Below are 25445 nucleotides of genomic sequence, written 5' to 3'. Positions count from 1 at the left end.
GTCTGGGACACAAACGCCTTTAACAGCACCTCTCCACATATTTCTCTTAACAAATCTGAGGGGAAAAATTGTAATAAATCTTAAGTGCAAAAGCCCCCCCCCCCCCAAAAAAAAATATGCATTTTCATCCATTGTGCATTTGATCAAATCAAGAATAAATCACAATGCAAAGGAATAAATCACATTTACTTATGTTAAATTATTTTTTCTTATTCAAAATTCACAAATTATGTTCAATGGATTAAAATGCATTTTGTGTGTGTGTGTGTGTGTGTGTGTGTGTATGTGTGTGTGTGTGTATACGCTATTTAATATTTGGCATATTGCTGTACTTGCTGCAGGTTTATCTACTTTAACCATATAACATATGTAACAGATCCTCCTGTGATTCGGTTAACTAGTATCACAAAGGCGGTGGAGGTGACGTGAAGAACAATTCTACGTCTGAGTTCTGGGTTATCATATTCCAAAACAAGGTGTACCTGCAGCTAAATGAGTAAACTCTGGCTTAATACACTGCACCCACATTTCGTTGAGTTTTTTTTTTCTATATATTCCTCGGCTCTTATCAAACCATCAGTGTGACCGTATCTCATTCACTGCAGTCACAAAGTGAGACTGCACGGTCTCTTCCTCACCTCCCTTAAGTGAACTTGTTATTTCCATCTAAGCTCACACCGCCCGCCTCCGCTGACTGTCTGCCTCTCTCTCTCTCTCTCGCTCTCTCTCTCTCTGTTTCAGTGCGTCGGGGCCACAGCTCCCATGCGCTCTCCGGCCTGTTTTAAACTTCTCTTTCTCCTGGATAAATGGACACAAGCGGAGACGCTGGGATTCTTGGTGAAACTGTGATTAAGAAGCAAACAACCCGAACACACAGGCTGTGCCACGCCTAGGCCGAGTGTGATTTCCCCTCCGACTCTTCGGGCAACTTCTCCGCCGCGTCTCAGGTAAGGCACAAAATAGCGCCCGTCATCACAGGTTCATCACCTCCGCGCATGTGGAGCCACAGTGGATCCGTCCTGACATGAGGACAGACCTAAAAAGGCTTAATGGGCTTGTAAACGTGCGGCAGTTTGAGTGGAAAAAGTCGCAGACTATTACACCTCGACACACCGCAAGTGTGTAATGTGTCACCAAGATCAGTGTCTTGATTGCGCGCACACACACACACACACACTCCAAACACAAATCAGTCAGATGTTGAGAAAAGCTTCATTCAGTTGCGTGTGTGTTCCCTTAGAGAACCTCTACACACAGATTGCTTCCTGTCATAACAAATGAGAAGATGTGAGCAAATCTGTTTTTGCAGGACATGTCCGTCCGATATCAGCAGGTCCTGTGGCCCCTGAACGTCTGTTTCAGCCTTCACCGGCTTGTGTATGGATGCGCTTATTAGGTCTGTAACGTAATAGCGGCACCTCTGTTAACGAGGGGCCATTTTTTTGGCATTATGGACATATTTGGGATTCCGACAGCAGGTGCAGAAGACAATGAGATCCAGTGAGAGGTGAGACTCGTCGGGGAGACGCGGGGAAACGGACACGCAGGCCGTGTTCATTGTGTACAAACTGAGATGCAATTGCATGGATCATTCATCTGGCAGTTATATTTCTTTATAAATGTATTTTTCTTGAACTAAAACTATTGCACTGCCTGTTTATGTCTTTAAATCCATGCTTTCCACTTGACAAGTTTTGAATATAATATAATAGTTCTAGAGGCCAGTGCCATAATTAGAGCCAATCAAATTAATATAAAGGCAAGGTTATGGCTGTGAAATGTGATTCATTATAGCCTCCAGTTGATGCCCTTGCGTTTTGAAATGATGTCAGTTATAGAGCCGGATCTCTCTTCTGTCGGTCTCCACGCTCAGACCCCATGTATCAAATTCCCATATAGGCTTCAAGCTTTTCTGCTGGACAATGGGACCTTTATGAAGGTTTGAGCACCTGAACCACTCAGATCTGCCCATCAGCCCAGCACACTGACAGTGAGCCTGCAGGGCCTGGTCTTGCACACGTGGACATGCGTAAAAACGTTCAGGCCAGAGACAGAGACTTCTATAACGATGAAAAGATGGCGAATTCATATTTCTAAAATATAAGAATTGATGTGTCAGAGGATTGCGATGCAGTGTAATGTGTTTGTGCTGCAGATGCAAACTTCACTAACATTATGTGATTTTCTATTAGACTGACTGCACATTAAGTCACTCACACAGTAGCTCAGTCATCCACGGAACACAGGGTCAGTGCACAGGGTCAGTGGTTCGATCCCTGGTCTCGACTATATGTCGAAGTGTCTCTGGGCAAGACACTGAACCCCTAACAGCCCATTGCCGTCCCCAGCTGTGCAGTGCCGGTCCAAGCGCGAGGGTTTTATCAGGAAGGGCATCTGATGTAAAAAAAGCGACATGCGGAACAGGGTCACCACAGCGACAGTCTGCAGTGAGCGTGGACGTTAGCACCAGTAGACTGGATTTGCATTATGATGGGCAGTCTGGTCTGGTCTTCCTGACACTGATTCTCAGTTTGTGAAGAATTTAGCTTTGGTTGGCTGAGAGTAGAACAAATCTGGTTCCCAGCTTAGACGCTTTGTGAGGCAAATTCATACGTATAGTGGCTTGTTTGGTTTTTTTGTGCATTTCATAGGAAAAAAGGGGAAATGACTGACAGTTGTCTCGCACACAGTAAGAGATCATTGGGATTTCAATTGACTGATCTTCATATGAGTAGAGGGGTCACAAAGAGTCAGTGTTAGACAGAGTTTGTTTGAATTAAGATCAACTGCTCGTGAAAAGCCATGTGCAGAAAATGATCTCAGCACAATGGAAAAGCAGTGGAAATGAGTTAATGTTTTAATGAAAACATTATCGGTCACCTCTAACAGAACGCAAATATTTATTTAGTAGAAATATGCTTCTGACTGTTGTGCAGCAGTGCAGAGATATTAGCCAAAGTTTCAGAGTGAGGCTCCCCCTTCTTCCCATTTCAACACTTTCTGCTTGATTATTTGATCTGTTTTGCTGTTTTGCTTATTTGTTGTCATCTGTCAGTGACTAATATCTGAACGGCTCGGCAGGGTGGCACAGCGCTGCACATGCTAGAACAGCTGTCATGATGTGAGTCTGCAGCCTGCTGTGTTTTGTTCTCTGCCCCCGGTCCGTGTTGGAGCAGCTAGGCCGCGGTCAGTGACTCTGAGCTAATGGGGAGCCATGTATGTGACTGAGCAGAAAGAGGCTCGGCCCAGTCGTAGGGCGGTTTGCTCTCGGTTACAGTTTAGAGCACAGACAGCAGAAAATTGTTTGGTTTTGGTTTTCCAGAGGATTTTTGGTTTGATATACAGTTCAGGAAGTCAGGCCTGTCTTAACATTTGGAGACACATTAACCCTCATAGTTTAAGGGCTTCTTAAAGCGCGAAGATGAAAAACGTCCAGCGCTGTTTCTGTGTCTCGTGGTCCATAATCCACCGCAGTTCTTGTTGCTGCTACTCGATTGGTCACTGGCTGCAGTTCAGGTTCCCATCACTGGTCCACGGATCAACAGTCCCCACTAAAAATCACGTACTGTATACTGCAACCTGGACTAGTTTACCTGTCTCTGCTACAGTGTTTGGGAAAGCTCTGAGTCGCATTATTGTACCGCAGTGTGAAGAATGACATGGACTCATTTAAAGGCTGTTAATGAAAAGAATGAAAAGCAACATATTGGCGTTGTGCACTGTACGAGTGTGTATTACACTTCAACCAATGTCAGGTACTTGCACTGATTATTTACAGACATAAGTGCTCACAACTGTTAAAATATAGACGCCATGAAATCACATAATAATCACTTTTACCACACAAATTGCCAAAATACAATTTATAACCAATGTGTAATATTGGTAAATGAGGAAGGAAGAGGAATACTGCTAAAGGAAGAACAAGTCGATAAAATACACCTACAGGTTTTTCACTTTTATTTGTTCTTGCCATCTTGACTATGAGCTTTCAGTAGTCACAGTTGTGGAGCAACTTGGATTTATACGCTTCTCACTTGTTGCTCACTTGCACTTGAGAGAAGATACTGACGGTGGCAAATAATCTCAGACCTCATTGTTTCCTGCGTGTGTGCCCAGCTCTTTGTGTTTTTTTTTTTGTTGTTGTTGGAAACCATTTGAATATCCTTAGTTAATATTTCTATTTTTAAATGATAATGAGAGAAAATAGAAACACACGTTTGGCTGACGCCCAGATGGTTTAAACTGCAAAAGTACATACGTGACTTTATTGAGTAGAAATAATTAAGGTCAATGGAATGTGTGCACACAGTGTTTTGAAGATTGAAAACATACAATCCTTCCTGTTCAAGTTATTGTGCGTGCAAATGTGAGATTAAAGAGTGAAGTTGGAGACTATTGCTGACGAGAACACACTTATTTGGTCTCTGAGTACTTAAAATTTAGAGCATGATTTAGATTTGATTTTATGCACCTGTGTTATTAGTCCAGCATTAGAGACACGAAGGCTGAGGTAGGCAGAGGTAAACAATCAGAAGTACTCTATGCAGTGTGAAGAAATAATGGAAACAACTGCTCAGAGCATCACAGTACTTGTGTGTCTGCCTCTGCAGAAACAAAAGGGGAAAATGTTGGTTTAGTTTGAGGACACATACACACACAAACACACAAAAACAATGTTCTGAAAAAGAAAATCAACTCCCCTGACCACAATACCATAAACAAAAGTGGCTGACTGACAAGACTACAAGAGAATAGGGGAAGAGAGCTACTACTCACATCTGGTTTGAAAAGGAGGAAGCAAGGATGAACTTTCTCGGTAATGAACTCCAAAATAAGAGAAGAGAGAAGAGGAAACATATGTGTGGTTACTGAAGAGGTCTTTGTGTGTGTGTGTGTGTGTGTGTGTGTGTGTGTGTGTGGAACGTGTGTCTGCATGCACTGTATACTTCTGCATGAGTGCATGGGTGTGTGTTGGACTGAGCACCTGCGGTTTTGTCATCTGCAGTGACTGTGGCAGTATATACAAGCTGCAGATAGAAATAATAGCTTCAATAGTCAAGGGGGTGTAATATTTGTGTCTGCATTAGACTTTGCTTGAGAATGAGCTTATCGATTTTGTCCCAAGCATGTGAAGAGCAACATAATAATATCAACCAAACAGGGAACGTCACTGAAAGCAGCTGAAGGCTGGACTTTCTGTGACTGACAGCAGTGTTGACACAGAGAAAAAGTGACATTGCCGGTGCATCATTTGCCTTTTAATCAGTAAATGTATGTGTTTGTTTCTGTGATATATGATATTTTTACATGCACGGTGGAGACGACAGTTGTATGCAAACGGGTGTGTGATTGTGTGTGTTTACGCGAGCAAATGCATCAGATAGCCTTGATTTGCCTAACTGTAGGCTCCAGGTCACAAAGCTGGATTATAGCACAGCACCTACATGTCCGTCACTATGCAAATGCCAGAGGTGCATGGACAGCATGTGTGTGTGTGTGTGTGTGTGTGTGAGAGACAGAGAGAGACAGACTGAAATGATAATGACAGAAAATCAAGTGGGAGTAAGAGCGAGATAAAGAGTAGAAATAGTCTCTGGAAAAATAAAAAGAGACAGGAAAGACCAATGGAAAGACGACAGTTGGTTAAAGTTTATGTGTTTATGGGGAAACAGATGAAGTGGAGAATGTGTGGGACCCAAATGAGCAAAGGCTCGCTCTGGGGCCGCCTTGCTGTATTTCATGAAGCCTCACATTGGGCTTTGCAGATGTGTGTAAATTACAATATCACACTGAGAGTCAATGTAAAGCTAAATGTTTGCTGCTTAATCCATCAGAAGCTCATCACCCGAGTTCGCTGCTGATTGGCTGCAGAGATGATTCACGTGTTCATGTGGCTCGTGCATGTGCGATTCTGATGCTGATGCTTAGCAGGTGTAAAATGTCCATGTTCACCATCACAACAATGATAAAGTGAGAGCAAGATACCTTTTCCATTTAAGGAATCAAAACCAAGAGAAGATTCTCAACATAATTACATACAACATAAAATCCAATGTTTACATGTAGTAAACCTTGTGTGTTTGTTATTCCGAGATTCCACCGATGTTTTGGTCATTGTAATTTTTTATTTTTGGAACATAATTTTGCAGCTGGAAAGTTAATTTCTAAACACATGTTTTGAATCTCCTTCCAAAAGGGGGAAACCACATGACAAAACTAAAAACGGAACGAAGAGCTAATTCAGATTCAGAAAAAAATAAACTGGATTCATTTGCCTGAATAATATCACAGACTTTTAACTAACGTCTTAAAAAAAATTACCTACACTTTTATTTATTTAAGCAAAACTGTATTTCACAATAACGGATGGTCAACTGATATGACAGGTTGAAACCATAATATTTGCTGCTGATTATGGAGATTTAAACTTAAGCCAGAGCCAACTTTTATTAACCTCATTGATTCTCAAGCAAAGGTTTTCTGTAGGCTGAAGTTTAAAAAAAGGAAATAACCACTCGATCAATCAAATCAGTGAATTGATATCTTCCATCATTTTGTCTTTTTTCAAGTATAATTTTAGTTTGCAGGAAGCTTTTAAAGCGAGGTATAAATCCTCCATATGTAGTAGCTTTGTGTTTGCAGCTATGACAAAACCTTTCTTTGAACTTTTTCTAGTTACTAGTTATGTGTATATATTTTTTTATTGTTTTTTATTTTTTGAGTATAAATCTTAAAAAAAGCCTTATGGTGTTGAACAATTGTTGAACAATTAAGTCAGACTTGGTCAAAATGAGTATTTGGTCTCCTGATTGAACATAAATTTATCCCTTAAACACAAAAATATACATTTTTTAGCGCTTGATAAATGAACATGTCACCCATCATGTGGCTGTAGATTACTTTAGTGTGTGTTTCAAACTGAGGTACACACACTGAAGCTCGTTTCATGACAACACAGAAACAAGTCCGTTCTTTGAGACGGGCATTTGTTGCGTGTGCTTTCTTGGATGCTTAAGTCCCACTGTGAGAACTATATTTGTGGAAGCTACAAAGTGCATGTGCACAAAATCAAATAGATTTCAAAAAAGGCACCAAGTGCGACCTTAAACAAGAGACACTTGCTTACTAATAAAATACTTGTTGCCCACTTGTCAGGGAAAGACGTCCTTAAATTCAGTCTCTTGACTGTCTGGCTTTGGCTTCAGACTTTGAATGCAGCATAGCAGAACCTCGGGGGAGACGTCTGCTCACCCGCAGTCCATGCGTGAGCTCCTCCTCATTGCTCCTGCTAAATCTCTGAGTACGTTCTCGCAAGATACATTTTTTCACATCTTGATGTCCCTAAACAATGTCAACTGAACTGTAATACATGAGTTTACTCCACATGAAACCACATATTTAATTTGGATATATTTAATTCATTTTACTCAAATGAATTACATATTTATAAAATGATGTGACTCTTTATTTTTAACATAGTGACACGTTTACAATGTTTATTGAAGAACAATATACAATCATACAAAGAAGTGCACATAAATGTAGGAACCAACTATGATGGCAAACCATCCAGTGGTTGCTAAGACGTTTCACTAACCACAAAAGTCAACCTCAGCAGTACGACAGATTATCTGGGAAACATGTGGCACATTTAACAGCAAACCTCATGATGGTTGTTAAGATGCTTGGACCAAAGAGGTGAAGCGTTGCCATCTTTAGCTGCAGGCTGCATTACATCATATCATTATAAATCAGCAACCTGCTTCGGGGTAAATATTTTTGATCACCTTTGGAAGCATCGTCAGCTAACCACAGCATGTCGTCAGCTCGCAGTTCCTCAGAAGCCAAAGAGAAATAAAGCCTGGGTTCCTGCTTTCTTTGCAACGACATTGCCATTATTTGAATTGGAGAACAAGCAAATAAGTCAATTTGTGCACAAATTGTTAACACCAATAATGTAAAGCAGCTCTGTCGTCGTCTTTGAGGAAGGTGCATAAGGTGAATACAGAGATGCATGCAGACACAACAATCCCTGTGGGCTGCAAAAGCTGCGTCTTAGGTTGAATATACAACCCAAGTGCTCGTGCAGGCAGTGCTTATATGTCTTCTCGACTACTGCAATGCTTCCAGGAGCAGAATCAAAGCCCTCCAGATTATCCAAAATGCAGCAGCATGTATCACAGCACTCTGCACTTGCTTCCAGTAGCCTCCTGCATCGGGTTCCAAACTCTGACTCTCGCCTGCAGAGTGGTGAAATCCACAGCACCTTCCTACCTGAACTCCCTCATGTGCATGTAAATGTAGGCCATGATGGTCATGCTCCTCCAAGTGAACGTGTCTTTGACTTAGCTGTGAATGCAAATCACATCCTGCTGGTTGTACTGCTTTTCAGGGTGTGAGAGATGGAAAACGGGATGCCGGGGATGTGTAGTGACATGGAGGCACTGTGGGAGAAGGTGGAGTGCAAACGCTACGAACTGAGCCGCACCATCTCCCCGGCGAAGCTCACCCCCTACCTTCGCCAGTGCAAAGTCCTGGATGAGCAGGACGAAGATGAGATTCTCAACTCCATGCTGCTGGTCTCCAAAGCAAATCGCACAAGTAGGTGACCCGACGAGGAATTTGGTGAATCCTCTTCACCGACATCGTTGGAAGTGATAAATGACTATGGGAAGTCATGCTGGGTTTTTATGTGCATATCATAAATTATGTTAATCCTCTTTCAGGCCGATTACTTGACATCCTCCACACTAAAGGAGAGCGAGGGTATGTGGCGTTTCTGGAGAGTCTGGAGTTTTACTACCCCGATTTGTACAAGCTGGTCACAGGAAAGGATCCTACACGACGTTTCTCCACCATCGTAGGTAAGCTTGTACGGACACGGTGCACTACAGCTTGACCCGTGTGGGTTTCAAAGGTAAATTTGCACTTCTGGACAATGGCAAGCATTGATTTAAGCCAAAAAAACCCCCAAATCATTATACGCTCAGAAACTCACTGTGGTAAACGAAGGAAATGAGGCAAATGTTTGAGGCCCCTGATGTTCACCAATATTGGCATATTTTGACCCCTTAAACCTTCCATAATATCATAATACAGTGCAGAGACACGATAAGTGTTGGCCTTTTTTGGGGCCCTACAATAGATTTATCCAAATCTGCTGATGGTGCAACCTGTAGTAGATTACATATAGCACAATATACTCTATGATGTGTAATTTTTTCCTCTTCTCTGCGGCTTTATGAAGTTGAGGAGGGCCACGAGGGACTGACCCAGTTCCTGATGAACGAAGTGATGAAACTGCAGCAGCAGTTCAAAGTCAAGACTCTGCAGCAGGTTGAGCTCAGCAGGAAGAACTGCACGTTGGAGGATGAGCAGAAGAAGCTACGACTGGCCAACCAGGAGCTTCAGGCCTTCCAACAGAGTAACAATATATGATTTCTCAATGTCACGTGCAACCGGTGTTTTTCCCCTTAATGACAACTAATTAAATTCAAATCAAAAGTCCAAACCAACACGAAGTGAAACTACGAACCCACCACACATGCTGGGTTTAACCTGCTTGGTGCACCACATTTGATTTTATTCATGCTAAGTAGCCCGTCACACCAAAGGCTGTTCATGAAACTAGGACACTGTGGTATTTTTTATCATGTCCTCTGTAAACTCTGCAGCTGGTACGCCAGGCACTTTCATGTTTAAACTCATACTAAAAATAATCTGACTCTACTGTTTCTGAATAACATTTCAGCTTCTTGCTCAACACTTAAATGAGGAAGATACTGTTGTGCGAAACCATCAGGGTGACTTTGCTGAATTATCCTAAGACTGTCAAAATCATTGATACCCACATTAGTATGTCTAAATAATATTTTATCGTTCAGTTTATTTCAGTTTATAATCACTTTAGCTATTCTGTTACAGGTAGTACAAATAATGTTATTTGCTGGTGTGTAGTTACCTACTCAAAAAATCACTGAAAAATAATAATTTAAAGTAATTTTAAAGTAATTCTGTTTGCTGTAATTTTGCCCTCGGGATAAAAATGTGTATCTTTGACAACTTTTGTGAAAAGTAAATAAATAGGTAGAAGTTGAACTGTTAATCTAAACATGTAAAAAAAAAAAAAAATAAATGTTAAAAAGCTTTTTTAGACGACAGACTGACAACATGACAAAAAGTGAAGAGAACACAATAATTTGTCTTGAAAACAAGCTTCACTCAAGTCCAAAGTGCCGCAGGGGTGTGTCCAAGTTAAAACATAATGTATTTATGTTTGGTCAACTCAGAGATGTTAATGAAGAAAAAGACCGTTTCTTAACAGTAATATATACTGCAACTGGTTACGTAATGAAATAAATTCTCAGTAAATGTAACTTGAGTGTTTCTGTGGAAACAATTACGTAGCTGTGATGAACTTAATTTAATCATATCGTCTTCTTCTTCTTCTTCGTCTCCTTTGGGCTTTTCCCTTTCAGGGGTCACCACAGCAAATCATGTGCCTCCATCTAACCCTGTCCTCTGCATCCTCTTCTCTCACACCAACTAACCTCATGTCCTCCCTCACATCAACATCTTAAGCTCTGCTACCTCCAGCTCTGCCTCCTGTCTTTTCTTCAGTGCCACTGTCTCTAAGCCGAACAACATCTCTGGTCTCACCACCGTCTTGAACATCTTTTCTTTCATTCTCGCTGATACTCTTTTATCACACAACACACCTGACACTTTTCTCCACCTGTTTCAACCTGCCTGCACTCGCCTCTTCACCTCTTTTCCACACTCTCCGTTGCTCTGAACCGTTGACCCTAAGTACTTAAAGCCCTGCACCTTCTTCACCTCTGCTCCCTGTAACCTCACCGTTCCACTAGGGTCCCTCTCATTCACACACATGTATTCTGTCTCACTGCGGCTAAGCTTGATTCCTCTGTTTTCCAGAGAAGACCTCCACCTCTCTAGATTTTCCTCCATCTGCTCCCTGCTCTCGCTACAAATCCCAATGTCAATTTAATCATATTGACGACTTATGTTTTTTTAGATCTACATGAATACTTTAAAAAATACAGGCAATTCAAGTTAATCTCAAACTAGTCGGTAACTGCAGCATGGATCGATCTGTTAGAAAAAGGGAATAGAAAGTACTGTGAACTTAAAAGAGTCACATGTAATCTTAGCTGTAATTGCATATTGTACTGAAACTGCCAAATAACATAAAATACCGAACAAGGAAACACAATAAATGCTGACAAACCTGTTGTCAATAGAAAGCAGATTGACTAGGCATTATCAGGACAATGTGCTAAAAGGGGTGTGGTTGCTTCTCCAGGGTACAATAAACTGAAAGAAGAGAGAAACACCTACAGTGACGAGCTGCTGAGAGTAAAGGATGAGAACTACAAACTGGCCATGAGGTACGCCACGCTGAGCGAGGAGAAGAACATGGCTGTGATGAGGAGCCGAGACCTGCAGCTGGAGGTACAGATGGACACGTGGACATCACAAACACAAATCCCTGGGCAAGAGGTGAAAAGAAATGTGTAGTATGGCTTCATCCTTCGTTCTGTCTCCTCTGCGTGTGCACAGATCGACCAGCTGAAGCACAGGCTGAACAAGGTGGAGGAGGAGTGTAAGATGGAGAGGAGGCAGAGTCTCAAGCTGAAGAACGACATTGAGAATCGGCCAAAGAGAGAGCAGATCTTTGAGCTGGAAAGAGAGAACGAGATGCTCAAGATCAAGCTACAGGAGCTACAATCCATTATACAGGTACGACCTGCCTGCAGCTTCAAGTCGTTCAGTTCGTAGTCAGCAAATCCCCAACACAATCAAGAGCATATCGTCATTTTTCTTAGCGCATGGTGTATTGTAATATTTTTGTCTGTGTGTCCTGTAAAAAGTGAATGACATTAAAATAAAGTGATAATTAATAATAATAACTAAAACAGAATGAAAAAGAAGAACTTTTTACTTTCACACTGGCAGCTACCAAGTCCCGTCCTCATCAACTGTTGAGGGCTGTGTACAAGTTTCTGGTGTCAGATCATCTCTGACTCCTCTCTGCCGTTTTATTCAACAGGGATTTCATGTTTTAACCTGCATTTAAAACTACTACAATTAGGAGGCAGCAGACATGTAAAAGGTCACTACAGAGGAGCACATTCATTAAAAGTTAAAGCTGCATTTTGATTTTTATCAATCTGTCATCTTTTTGTGCCTCGTCACTTGTTTCATTGACTTTCCATTAAGAAGTGTTAACTGCCGCCTCCAAGTCTCTCTCTGTCTCGGACAATTTGGTCTTATTGTGGAGCTGCAGTATGTTACAGTCCTGTCAAAACTTGAATCTGCATTGATGTATTTTTGGAACCAGTTCCGAGCAGCACAACAAGTGGGAACATGCTAATAAAGTTCATGTCTTACACATTTAGGACACATTTGTATCCACTGGAGCCATGTTTCTGGGTATCCAGGGAGTGTAAGTCTAGTACCTGATGGTCTTTAAGCTCTGTTTGGATCTGCACCTCCTGACATTTTGCTAAATCTTCCACTCACTTTGCCTGTAAAGCGGGTTTATGCTGAAAACAGCTGCCTGTTGTTGAAATGAAACTAATGAGATTGGTAACAGTGACCCAAAACATGATTCTGATGTGGGGCAAAAAACCACAACAGTGAGATGACAGTGGCTTCCACGAGGGAAACTGCTGCGTCTGATGATGCTCTCTGAGTTTGGCACTACTCGCCTCACTCACTTTTTCCATTCCAATTTAAAAGTTTTAAGTCTATCATCCGGACACTTTTCCTCCGTGTGCATTGGCGCCCGGCAGTCAGTCACCAGTACAGTAGAAGGTTTATAGCCAACAATGTGTTTCTTTGTACCCAGCCTGGTCCCCTACCTGAATCAGACAAGGCCATCCTTGACATTTTGGAGCATGACAGGCAGGAAGCGCTAGAAGACAGACAGGATCTGGTCAACCGCCTCTACAACCTGCACGAAGAAGTCAGACAGGCAGAAGAATTACGAGATAAGGTAACACACATACACAAAGCTACTCAATCATAAAAGTTCTACAGTGTGAAAGTCAGGCAGGTGGTCTCTGTGTGAGATGTCTGAATGGGAAGGAGAGTCAGGGGGGGAACAAATAAGTTTAGCAAAAACACACCCTGGAAACATAAACCCATGACCAGAGAGCCCAATGCCCATGAGACCATCTGTGAAACACACCCTGTGCAGAAAGCCCCATTTCAGGCCTCTCTGTCTGTGCAATCTGGTCTTTTTTCTGTCTCCCCCTTTTGTTTCTCTTCCTGTATCTGCTGTTGGGTCTAATAAATGATAAAAAAAAACTCCATTGGTGTGTGTGTGTGTGTGTGTGTGTGTGTGTGCAGTATCTGGAGGAGAAGGAGGATCTGGAGCTGAAGTCCTCCACACTGCAGAAGGACTGTGAGATGTATCGCAACCGCATAGACACCATCACCGTCCAGCTAGAGGAGGTGGAGAAGGAGAGGGACCAGGTGAAAACACACACCCACAGAACACACACACGCGCGTTGCCATTTCTGCTCGTATTTCACTGTGTGCTTCCGTTGCAGGCGTTTCGAGCCAGAGATGAGGCCCAGCACCACTTCTCCCAGAGTCTGATTGACAAAGACAAATATCGCAAGCAGATCAGGGAGCTGGAGGAGAAAAGCGATGAACTCCACATCGAGATTGTGCGGAAAGAAGCCAAGATCGTCACCCTGGAGTGTCGCCTGCGACGGAGGTCCAAAGAGATTGGTCTGGATCAGGTTAGACACAGCGGAATCGGTGCATTTCTAATTTTAAAAAGTTACTGATGCAGTTGTCCACAGGGTCAGTGGTTAGATCCCCGGCCCCAGCTATATGTCAAAGTGTCCCTGGGCAAGACACTGAACCCCTAACAGCCCATACCCCTCCCCAGCTGTGCAGTGCCGGTCCAAGCCCGGTAGAAATTGGGGAGGGTTGTGTCAGGATGAGCATCCGGCGTAAAAACTGTTCCGAATCAACATGCGGACAATGATCCGCTGTGCTGACCCTGAACTCACGAGATAATCTCAAAGGACCAAAACAAAAAAACCAAAAAAAAAACTGCTTTGCCATATGTGTGTGTGTTTTGCAGAGTCTGCCGAGGGACCTGCCCCCAACTATCATATCTCAAGGGGAGGGTTTCAAACCTGATTCAGGTCAACCAGAATCGTCCAGCGATGAGTCACCGGAGGAGAAGTTCTTAACTGAGGAGCCTCGTCTCAAGCGCAGACCCAACCTCAAAGCAGCGGTCAGCCACTTTTCACTGCATGTTTACTTACTGGACACTGCGCTAAAATTGATCAGATTAATTTAATGGGCCTTGGTCAAAAATCTCCCCAAATGTCTATGAATTACTCCCAAGGCATAAATCATAAAGTTCTTTGTTGATCCTTTAAAGAGATGTTTTCTATGACGTGCATTTCTCCTAAGCGTTAAGCATTTTATGGAGTAAAATCTTGAATGAACAAATGTGAAAGTAGCACATTTTGAAAATATATAAATAGGTATGAAATTGCCATAAACAGAAACAAAAAGAAAACCAAAATACAGAAGTAAAGGGGTTTTAAAGCCACAGTCTGTAATTTCGACTAAAACGTGTGCAGAATGCGATGGAGTGTAGCAGATGGTAGGAGAGCGTAGCAGAGCAGGGAGAGGCAGAGCTGTGCTGACTGTGACTTATGTTTGGGGGTTTTAGATCAGAGCAAAGTCCCCGGTGTGTGTCCCCAAAGACCTTCACGGGAACTCAGAGGCCCATCAGCCTGCAGGTGAACACACCATCGTATCACTCATCAAATACTGCACCACAGCTGGAATTTGGACTTTTAGTGAGTTTTGTGTACAACTTTCAGCTCTGTCAGTGAATGGTGGCGACTTTCTGGAGATTCAGATGCCGAATCAACACGTCAACTGCAACTCCCTCCCTCCCTCCCCCAGCTTCCCAATGTCCCCCACATACCCTCTGTCCTCAGCGCCCCAGCTCTCCTCCTCGTGCCCCTCTCCCTCTCCGCTCCCTTTCACATTGGCAGAGCAGTGCAACAGACCAAATATGGTGAGTTTTATCTTTTGAAATTTTTCCTTCTCTTATGCTGCGTGTGGCAAGTAAGGCAGCTGTCCACGATCCCTGGTCGAGGCTGTATGTCCAAGTGTCCTATGGCAAGACACTGAATCCCAAGTTGCTCTCGGTGGGTCAGGTGAGCGCCTTGCGTGGCAGCCACTGCCATCGGCGTTTGCGTAAATGGGTGAATGAGAAGCAACATTGTAAAGTGCTTTGGCTCAAAGCTCTGGCCATTTCCCATGTACCAAGTGATCATCATGATGCTCTGTTCACTTGTGAAATCTCCAGCTGCGTTACCGTAATGACAGCATCCTGTCCACGCTTCCTGAGCCACCAGAGAAAGCCTCGCTGTACCGGAGAGAGAGGGAGAAGGAACATGACTTCTATCCCCGCAGGTAATCACAGCGCCGCGCCTGATTGGACGGGAGATTAACTGACACATACAGAATGACAATCACTCAGTCAGTGTATGAATCGTTCTATCCTGTCATGTTCTTATAGACGATAATGTGCCAGATTCATTTACAAAAGTGCTTGGTCTCTTTTAGCCTCTCGGACTTTGACAGTGACAACATGGAAATGGAGTGTGGTAAAGTATAATTTTACACTATAGTCGCACTGATTGTCACGAATTAACAAGCTGGCAGGACACAAACGCAGACAGAGACAGACTGTTGTTGTTAAACCAGTTAAAATACGGGGAGAGCACAAAGAACAGAGGTGGTGGGCAGAGAATGGTTAAAAACGGGCTGACGTTTTATCTCAGGATTGCAAACAGCAAATAGGTGAGTGTGATGTGATGGCAGATAGAAGCAGAACAGCCAGGCTGAGTGGATCCTTGTGTGTGTGTGTGTGTGTGTGTGTGTGTGTGTGTGTGTGTGTGTGAGACTGGAGCTCCAAATAGTTGTATTTGGTATCTTTGCTTATCTGTTTCTGTCGGTTCTTTTCATTAGATGACGAAGGGCACCGCGGTCCTCCTTCTGTCCACTCATCTTCGTCCTCCCATCAGTCAGAAGGAATGGACACTTACGACCTGGAACAGGTCCACAACATCTTCAGGAAGCTCTCTCTGGAGAGGTACAGTACACACACTGATGCACTCACATTCACAAGAATTACTGCGGCTCCCGTATGTTCACAAACACCTTCCACCGTCACACTTTTGTGTGTCTGTTGGCAGGCCCTTCCGTCCGTCTCTGTCCTCCTTCTCTAGGATCAGCTCCACCCTCAAGCCGGTGCAGGAGATATCGTTGCTAGGTGACAACCTGCTCAAGGACATCTCGCTGGTCGGCGGCAACGACAGCGGGATTTTTGTCTCGTCCGTGCAGCCGGGGTCCATCGCTGAGAAGGCAGGGCTACGAGAGGGCCACCACCTCCTGCTGGTGTGTATGCAGCCTACTTCACATTCACCCAGGTTGTCAGATGAGTCAGGAAGAGAATGGTATATTTTTGTTCAATGAATTGCCACTGTCGGGATATTTTCGTTTTCTTCAAATATTTGACCCGTTTACCATCACTTATTTCAGCCGTTTATTTTGGACATTTTATTTTGAAGGCTTTTCTCATCTGTCTTGTGTTGACCAGATTGAGGGCTGCATACGTGGCGAGAACCAAAGTGTTTCATTGGACACCAGCACTCAGGAAGAAGCCCACTGGACTCTACAGCACTGCTCTGGACCAGTTAACCTGCATTATCGAGTCAGCTATGACTGTAAGTGCGGCTGCAACTAGCTCCCTCTGGACGTTTGCACCAATTTTGTGATTGCAGCAGCTTTTCGAAAAGGTGGCGATATTGCCATGTTTTTAGGCATTTGTGCTAATAAAAGTGCAGGAGCATTTATGATTTCTTTTGTATAATTTGTTCATGCAAGTGTGACACATGTACAGGCAAAAAGGAGTCAGAAATATCTACCTGCAGACGTCTCTTGGAAATTCCAGCAGTTTGCTGCACATTAATAACAGCTCCCTGATTCTTCTCTGCTTCCATTTGCCTTTGTGTTTTAACTTTTATAAAGTAAGACCACGAACAAAGACAACAGAGCTCTGGTGTGATGTGTTCAGGGACAGCTAATAATGTAGGTCTAATTTGCAAAGAAGTTGCTGGGATTGAACTTTTGTTGTTTGTTGAAACTGCAAAATCACAATTGCCTGGAGGTACTCGTATAATGTACAAACACCGTAAATGAAATGTGTGTTTCTCAGCTTACCGCCGTCTGCAGAGGGACCTGACGGATGGAACACTCGCTTCTGGTGACTCCTTCTACATAAGGGTCAACCTTAACATCTCCGGCCAGTCAGACAGCTGCTCCCTGAGTGTGCATTGTGACGAGGTGGTGCACGTCCTAGACACAAGGCACCAGGGCCGGTGCGAGTGGCAGTGCGCCCGTGTGGACTCCTACACCGGCTCTGACCTGGCTGAACATGGCACTATACCCAGCAATTCACGGTACTTATCAGTTCATCAGTTAAACCCACACACTACTATTCTGATGAAGAAGATGAATGTCTCATGAAACCTCTTGTCTTGGAGCATGTTTTGCAAACCAGCATGTTGTCTGAATGACTGAATGAAAGTTTAAATTACAAAGTACCATGCATCTGTTTACTGCTGAACAAGAAAAATGTACCACTTTAAGGGGTCTGCGTCTGCTTTTTCAGTTTTTATCAGTCTTTGCAACGCAGCAGCAATATGCAGCAACACACACAATTCAAACCTTTGCAAATTTTTCACACCTCGTCCATGCCACATGTTTATCGACAACAAGAAGCACAGGAAGCAGCTTGAGAGAGGACTAAACAATGACACATTCTGTTTTGTACAGTTTATAATGACTCATGTGTGTGTGTGTGTGTGTGTTGATCCAGGGCGCAGCAGCTGCTCCTTGTGAAGATTCAGAAGTTAGTGTACCGAGGCGGGAAAGAAGAAAATGAAACCCACCGCAACAGTAGGGTAAGAAACATTTTAGTGGGGTAAAAGAAATGTTCTACAAATATTTAAATATGTAGCAAAAATGTACAGATACATTTCGTCATCTCAACTAAATCTATTCTCTGGGGCAGATTCTGATGAGTGGGGGGTGTTTGCAGGGTGCGACGTGGATGGGGGTCTTTGCGGCCTTAATGTGAGGACACCTGAAAGGAGGGGTTTAGACCTGGGGGCACATTGTGGGATTGCTTGCAGAAATTAGCATACATGTGCCAAACACCGTTTATTTTCTGCTCCATAATATCCAATGTCATCATTTTATCTTTGTGTTTAGTAGTTTTCTTTCTTATTCTGTTGCTGAATACGTCACAGATTCTGCATTTTAGAACACTGCATCATTTTTTCGTCGGTAACAAGTGTTTGAATTTTAATTTGCAGAGTAATTTACAGCCAGAAGAAGCCAGCCCCTTGCCTGATCCCAAAGCCAGTCCACGTTTGTCTAGAGCCAGCATCTTCCTTACTCAGATACTACAGGTAATACGGTCCCTTCAGTGGCCATGCTGCAGTCCAAAGACACTCTTTACCCTGAGATATCGTGGCCTTTTAACTGCCAACCATACTTAAGATTACGCAAGTATTGCGGGCAGGATTTGTGGTAAAGCTTGATTCCTGACACGTTTACTTGCCAAAGCTGTATTTTAAAGACGCCTAATGTGGTTCTTTTCTGTCTCTGTTGTGACATGCAGTTTGTCAGCAGGGTGGATATCAAATACAAACGAATGAACAGCAATGAGCGTGTGAGGATCATCAACTCAGGCAGCACAACACTACCCAGACAAGGCTTTGAGGCAATCAGACCAGAAGGTGTGGAAACAATACTAGAAAAATCTACAAATCTACATGTACTTGCACAGTGTGTGCGTGTGTGTGTGTGTGTGTGTGTGTGGGTCGCTAAAAAATAAAGTTGCAAATATTTGAGGAAGTTAAAATGCAGAAACAGTGGCAGTCAAAATATGAATATTGAAAGTAGCTGAATTAGCATTTACTGCACTGCAGCAAGAAGTTAAAGTTTCGTTTTAAGTGAAAAGCTGAATGAAATGAAGTAATCTGCCATAGAACAGGTGAGAATTGTGTGTCAGCAACCAATGTAGTTACAAAGGGAGTTGAGGTGTCATGTAAAGTGTGAGACTAATTGAAATCACTCAACGGTAAACCTATTAATGATCATTCAGGGCTTTTGGAGCAGAAATTGGTGCCATGGACGCTGCTCTTATGAAAGGGCTAAATGTACAGTGTGGATTTAAGAAATAGTGCACTGTGCAATAAACAAGTGGTTATTTGAGAGACAGAGTAGACAGCTGAAGCCAGTCATTGAGCTGGGCTGGAAATGCTGCACGTTGCATGTCAGTGTAAAAAACTTGAAAGGTAAGAAACGACTGAAAAGTTGTCACACACACACAAAAAAAAAAAGCAAATAATAGAACATTTTTAAGGTATGAACTTTAAGAAGATGTAAAAGATGCAACAATGGGCAGAATTTTCAGGGTTTACATTATGGAATCGTTTTTTTTTTTATCTGCACAGCTAAATAAATGTACTAAAAGGACATTTTAAAGTTCACAGGAAACATTTGATGATCTGAGTACAGTTGATGAATTATGTGAAAACCATTATAAACAGACCATTTCAATTATATTTGTAAATCATTTTTTAAAAGCTTCAAAGCTGATATGATGTGGTTACTGGCCTACTCCGTGGACTTTGAAGCTATCTTGTCTTTATTTGTGTGTGTGTGTGTGTGTGTGTGTGTGTGTCTACGTGTGTGAACTTGGCTGTAAACAGATGCTGCTGACCCAGACAGTGAGCTGAGCAGGGGTTTGAACCTGATTCCCTACAGTCCCGTCACGCCCCAGAAGACCCAGAGGAAAAGGCCGGTCCTGTTCACTCCCACTGCTTTAGCCAAAACCATTATCCAGAAAATACTTAACATGGGGGGAGCCATGGACTTTAACATCTGCAAACCAGGTCAGCGCACAATCGGAGTAATCGAGCCTGCACTGCGTCAACTTGATGTCTCCACAAGGAGCATGTCCAGCTCATTTGCATGTCCCCAGTGTGTTCGCCTATTGTGAATAAAGTAGGGTGAAGAACAAGTAGTTTCAAGGCGAAAGAGGATGGAGAATGGCGCTAGTATTAGGATTCAGGTCAGGTATTGTACTGCACTGCGGTGCAAATGTTGAGTGTAACCAGAGAGAGAGCGGGGGGCAGGATGGAAGATCGTCTGTTTAATAATTATGATGACGCTGGTGACAGTGGCACAGAGGAGTTCAAATCTTGGTTTGGATATCACAGCAGGTCCGTAAAGAGTTAACACAGGACAAAGGGTCAAACATCTGGCAAACCAAGAGACTGTGTCACGTATTGACGTATAGATTCCCTAGGGGGTAAAAAGTTTCTGTTCCTCTTGTGTTAAATGTGCTGTTTCAGTCATTAGCATTTCCCCAATTTTCTTAGTTTTTCTTCTCTAACTTCTGAATAATGATTCGAGTTTAGACATTTTACATTTCTCTTCCCGTGTGTAGACATCCTGACCAAAGAGGAGTTTCACCTCAAACAGAATGTGGAGCCTTTTATTCACTACAAAGAGAAACACGCCACGTTTGAATGCATCACCCGAGAAAACATAGAGGCTGTGGCTTCCAAGGTAGGTTATTATACTGTAGATCAGTGTGCATGTGTGTGTGGGCACATATTGCATATTCATCACAATTAAAAGCATTTGCACGTAACGGAATAGACTTTTCATGATAATATTTTTGGCATTTTACACTTTATTTGATGGTTAACAGTGAAGAGGCAGGCAGGAAACATGGGGAGAGAGATTAAGACGTGTGATAAAAATCCCTAGCTACACTCAACTGTGACATATGTCGTAACCATTGGCAACCAGGGTGCGCTATAAATCTGTTTTGATAAATGGATCAGACTGAGGACAATTTAATGTATTGTGACATGAAACAATAATAGGCGATAACCTCAGGGATTATTTGGGGACGGGGGTAGTGGAGGTTCTGTCATGATCCTCATCCTGGACTTTGTTTTTGTTATGTTTACACACACACACACACACACACACAAACACTCAGCGTTCAGTCTGATCATTAAAATCATTGCGTTTATAAGCATAAATACATAACACCTGGCCAATCAGATTTTTGAGGCAGGCTGCGCCACCTCTCTGGTCCAGTATTGGCATATGATAAATATGCAGCAGCTGGCTGCATCTTAGCTTAACCCAAAGACAGGACACATACATACAATTAGCTTAGCGACCAACAATCCATAGTCGTCTCCAAAAAACACAACCACTCTTTTGAATGCCTCTCTAAATTCCCCAGATACTCTTCAGACCATCTGGACGATGAACTATGAGTTGTTTTTAAACCTATTATCCTAGTTTTATTATATTATTCTATTATCCAGCTCTGTTGGGGATCAAAACAAAGATGGCCGCCTACCAATTATAGGAAGCAGATTCTGAGGACCACGGATGGAAATTTGCTTCTAGCTAAATCCGACATATTTACACAACAGCATGTGTTTGCACCAAGTGTTCATTAATATGCACTGTCCTCGACAAAGTAACAAATAAAATGAAATGAAATTATTTGCTTGGCACAAGCTGTTTCTGGTCTCCATGCCAACGTAAACTAACGAGCTGCCATAAGACTGTGTGCAAGAAAATAACAATGTGTATTTCCTCAAAATAGCAGATCGTGCATTTAATTGTAAATTTCTGTACTGACCTTAGCCACATTTGCACAGGTGATAAGTAACTAAACACATTTACTCAAGTACTCTACAGTACAATTTGAAAGTACTTTTATCTTTACCATTTAAGGCAATTTTTATTTTTTCTCTAATGTGCTTTTATTTTTACTGTGTTTGTTACTTTTTCATTTTCTAATAAATAATGTTGTATTATTTGGTATTAACCTGTCAGCACAGAAAGTGGTTAATGTATCAGAAATCCAGAAATTGATGTTTATTTCATAATGTTGTCAAACGGCATCAAACTCAGTAGTGTATAAAATAGATTGTTTTTTCAGTGCTGGACTTCTGTACTTTAAGTACATTTTGAATCACATACTTCAACTTAAATGGGAGTGGAAGTGGTACTTCTACTAGTAGTGAAATACTTTTTAGGCAAAACAAGTATTTTTACCTGAGGGTTAGAGGTACTTCTACCTCCTCTCTAGAGTTGAGCACAGATGTCATAGATTTCCAAAAGAATTTAATCACAGTCCATGTTTGACCAACAGAGAGAAAAAAAAGTTGTGTGTGTTACGGTCGAATTTCAGAGAGGTGCTGTGTACTTATCCATACGCAGTTGTGTATACATGTGTTTCACAGTATACTGAATGCAGTAGATCTTTATGTGACCGTAAAGCCCATTTTTCCACCCGTCACCAGGGAAAACACTGCCTGCTGGAGGCTGAGCTGGGCTGCGTCAAAGACCTTCTACGGAGAGAAATCTACCCGATCATCATCCACGTCAAAATCTGTGAAAAAAATGTCAAGAAGTTACGGTAAGTCTGACAAACCTCAGTGCTAGTCACATGTTTAACCAGCACCTCCTGCACCACAGCTGCAAACCACACTTCTTTTTCCAAATGCAAAAACACGTCAATCCTTTGATCAGATTTTTGACTCCAGTGCAGGAGATAAAATTGAGCTAACAAAAGGACAAACGCGCCGTTTGATGTTTTGACATTTGTTGATTTAATGCAGAAAGAAAATCACAATCAGTGTGAAACTCTGGCTGCATTTCAGCTGTGTCTGTTTTTGGTCAGTGAGGATTGGACCCTCTTCTGTTTGTACGATCACTTTAATTCTTGGTGTGTTCATGTACTTTCTGGTGGACTGTGCCTTTAAAGACAGCCCGACTAGAAAGAGCTAAAAAAAAGCTATTTTCAATGTAAAATTTCACTGAATTACAACAGAGCACACAGACCACATTGTCTGCAGATGCTGGGTTCCAAATATTGTCACACTCACCACCACAACTGTTTCCTTCCTGTTTCCTGTCCACACAGGAAGTTGCCTCTGCGCGTGGAGTCGGAGGAGGAGTTTGTGAAGTTGTGTCGGAGCAAAGAGAAGGAACTGGAGGGCATTCCCTGCCTTTACGCCAGCCTGGAGCCTGAGGCCTGGACAGGGACCGAAGACCTCATCAGGGTCATCAAAGACCGAATACTGGATGAGCAGAAGAAAACTATCTGGGTGGAGCAGGACCTCCTGTAGACACAAGAGTGTGTACATGACAATAAAGACATAGCTGAGTGCCAGAAAATACACAGAACCATTGTACATCATGCCTTTATGCCTTCCGAATGTATTTATGCTCAGACACAATAATGCACATATGTACACTGGACATTTCTTTAAACTTAAATGCATTATCTATTTTGTAAATGTGTTCTTCCTTTACAAATAAACATTTTAAATATGTAAAATCGTCCTTCTTGCTTTACCCAAACATTTAAAGGGCATGTGTTTAAAGAGCACTGCTGTAAATTATATTTTCACTTTCGGTTTAATCCTACCTAACCGAGACTACACTGGCCTCTAGTGACGATTGTTAAAAGCAACTCAAACCGAACTATTTGTAGGTTGTATTTTATATAGAGAGATTTCAGTGGTTCGATCCCGGCTATATAACCCCCAACAGCCCACCCCGTCCCCAGCTGTGCAGTGCCGGTCCAAGCCCGGTGGAAATTGGGGAGGGTTGCGTCAGGAAGGGCATCCGGCCTAAAAACTGTGCCAAATCCACATGCGGACAATGATCCGCTGTGGTGACCCTGAAGTCAAGGGATAAGCTGAAAGGACAAAAAAAAATTAAATATTTGTGATAAATTTGTTAGACATCTCTTCTCTTACAAATGTTGGAGAGAAAGATGTAAAAGAAATAATGGATACTGATTAGCACAAAGCAGAAGAAAATGTAAGAAACACATTTGCACATTTGCACCATGTATACGAAGACAATGTAAGTAGAAGCTTTAAATTTAAAATTTAAAGTCCCAACCAGACATTTTGTGTTTATTTTTGGACATTTTTGTTGGTTTGCGGGACATTTTTTGTCCCTTGTTTGGAAGTTTTGTGTCTGTTTTTGGACATTTTGTGTCTGTGTTTGGACATTTTGTGTCCTTGTTTGTAGATTTCAAATGTTTATAAATTGTATCCATTGATAACATGTTGTTTTTGTACATTTTATTTTATTTGTTTATATATTCATTTTTTTCATTTTTCACCTCCTGGATTTTATTAGGGTTATTGGCTCTTTTACATTTTTTATGGCTCTTGTGTGTCTCTTTGTGGCAATTTTGTTTCACAAAAAACCAAATATGAACATCCCTTGACCTCTTGGTCTCCTGTGCCATGTGGGCCTGTCAGGGACCGAGCATTAGTCACAGGTCACAAGAAATACATTTCAAAGAGAAGTGTTTTTTTTTTTATATCTACCCAAAATGTTATTCATGCAAAGAAATTTGAATGACTAACAATCACTGCTGTAAAAATCAGCTGGATCCACAGTCAACGGCTCTTGGCCTTTCCCTTCAGGCCACAGCTCAATGTGTTTCTCCCATTTTGTCCGGGCTCGGTACTGGGGTGGCCCTTGGTGGCTGGGCAGGGCCACACATGGTGGGGTGGGATTCGAACCCATGGCCTTTGACATCTCGACCATTCTCACTGAGCCACCAGGCCCGCTTCAGCTGGATCCATAGTAGTAACAGTCATTTACTATATCTCAGTGACTCCCACCCGGGTCCTTAAGGCCCCCTGCCCAGCTTATTTTCCAGCTATCCCCACCCAACTAGTGTATTCGTTCAATCAGAAATAGAAGATACAAATTTTCTCTGTCTTCCTCCGAACCGCCCTTATCTATGATGGCATCTGATTGACTGACCCCACTTGGTCCAGGTAAGCAGCACTGGGTAGGTGCTAGTTAGATGGGGATAGCTGAAAAAGAAGCAGGCCGTGGGGGCTTAAGGACCAGGGTTGGGAATCCCTGATTAAACTTAATAACATTAATGTTAAAAGTCCCATAAATCTGGAACATGGGCTCAAGACCAGAGCTTAGAGGTCGACACTGAGTGGAGAACGTGCTGTAGAATCCCTAAAAGACGTTCCGTCTTAGCACAATCCGCCTTCTCACTCAAAGTGGAGCAATCTCCCTGTTACTTTAAAAATGTGTCGATTGTAATAGTTTTAAAACTAGTTTCACCGCATCTGTGAATATTGGTTGAATTCCGGAGGGAGACGGGGAGTGAGTGTGTGTACATGGTGGGGGCAGAGGGAGGATAAAGTATTTGAGATGTGGGCTTTTATTGAGTATACAGTTATGTGTTAAATGTGTATTTGCTTATTGC

The 25445-nt window shown here is 42.5% G+C and overlaps 1 protein-coding gene across 1 annotated transcript; it reads left to right on the top strand.

The window, feature by feature from the left end:
• Nucleotides 1-673: 673 nt before the first annotated feature.
• card11 (caspase recruitment domain family, member 11) lies at nucleotides 674-23528 on the top strand. The gene is made up of 25 exons (XM_067476237.1): nucleotides 674-947; nucleotides 8396-8604; nucleotides 8730-8867; nucleotides 9251-9427; nucleotides 11327-11475; nucleotides 11584-11763; nucleotides 12875-13021; nucleotides 13378-13503; nucleotides 13582-13776; nucleotides 14127-14282; nucleotides 14730-14799; nucleotides 14884-15083; nucleotides 15378-15484; nucleotides 15638-15678; nucleotides 16043-16166; nucleotides 16270-16471; nucleotides 16674-16800; nucleotides 17292-17535; nucleotides 17955-18039; nucleotides 18454-18549; nucleotides 18762-18879; nucleotides 19858-20040; nucleotides 20598-20719; nucleotides 22489-22604; nucleotides 23112-23528. The coding sequence occupies exons 2-25, from the start codon at nucleotides 8406-8408 to the stop codon at nucleotides 23314-23316; spliced, it is 3507 nt and encodes a 1168-aa protein (XP_067332338.1). The 5' UTR covers nucleotides 674-947; nucleotides 8396-8405; the 3' UTR covers nucleotides 23317-23528.
• Nucleotides 23529-25445: the final 1917 nt, after the last annotated feature.

Source organism: Channa argus, chromosome 15 (assembly GCF_033026475.1).
Source record: "Channa argus isolate prfri chromosome 15, Channa argus male v1.0, whole genome shotgun sequence".
In the NCBI taxonomy this organism is placed as follows: Eukaryota; Metazoa; Chordata; class Actinopteri; order Anabantiformes; family Channidae; genus Channa; species Channa argus.
This window is presented reverse-complemented; position numbering and strand designations above follow the sequence as displayed.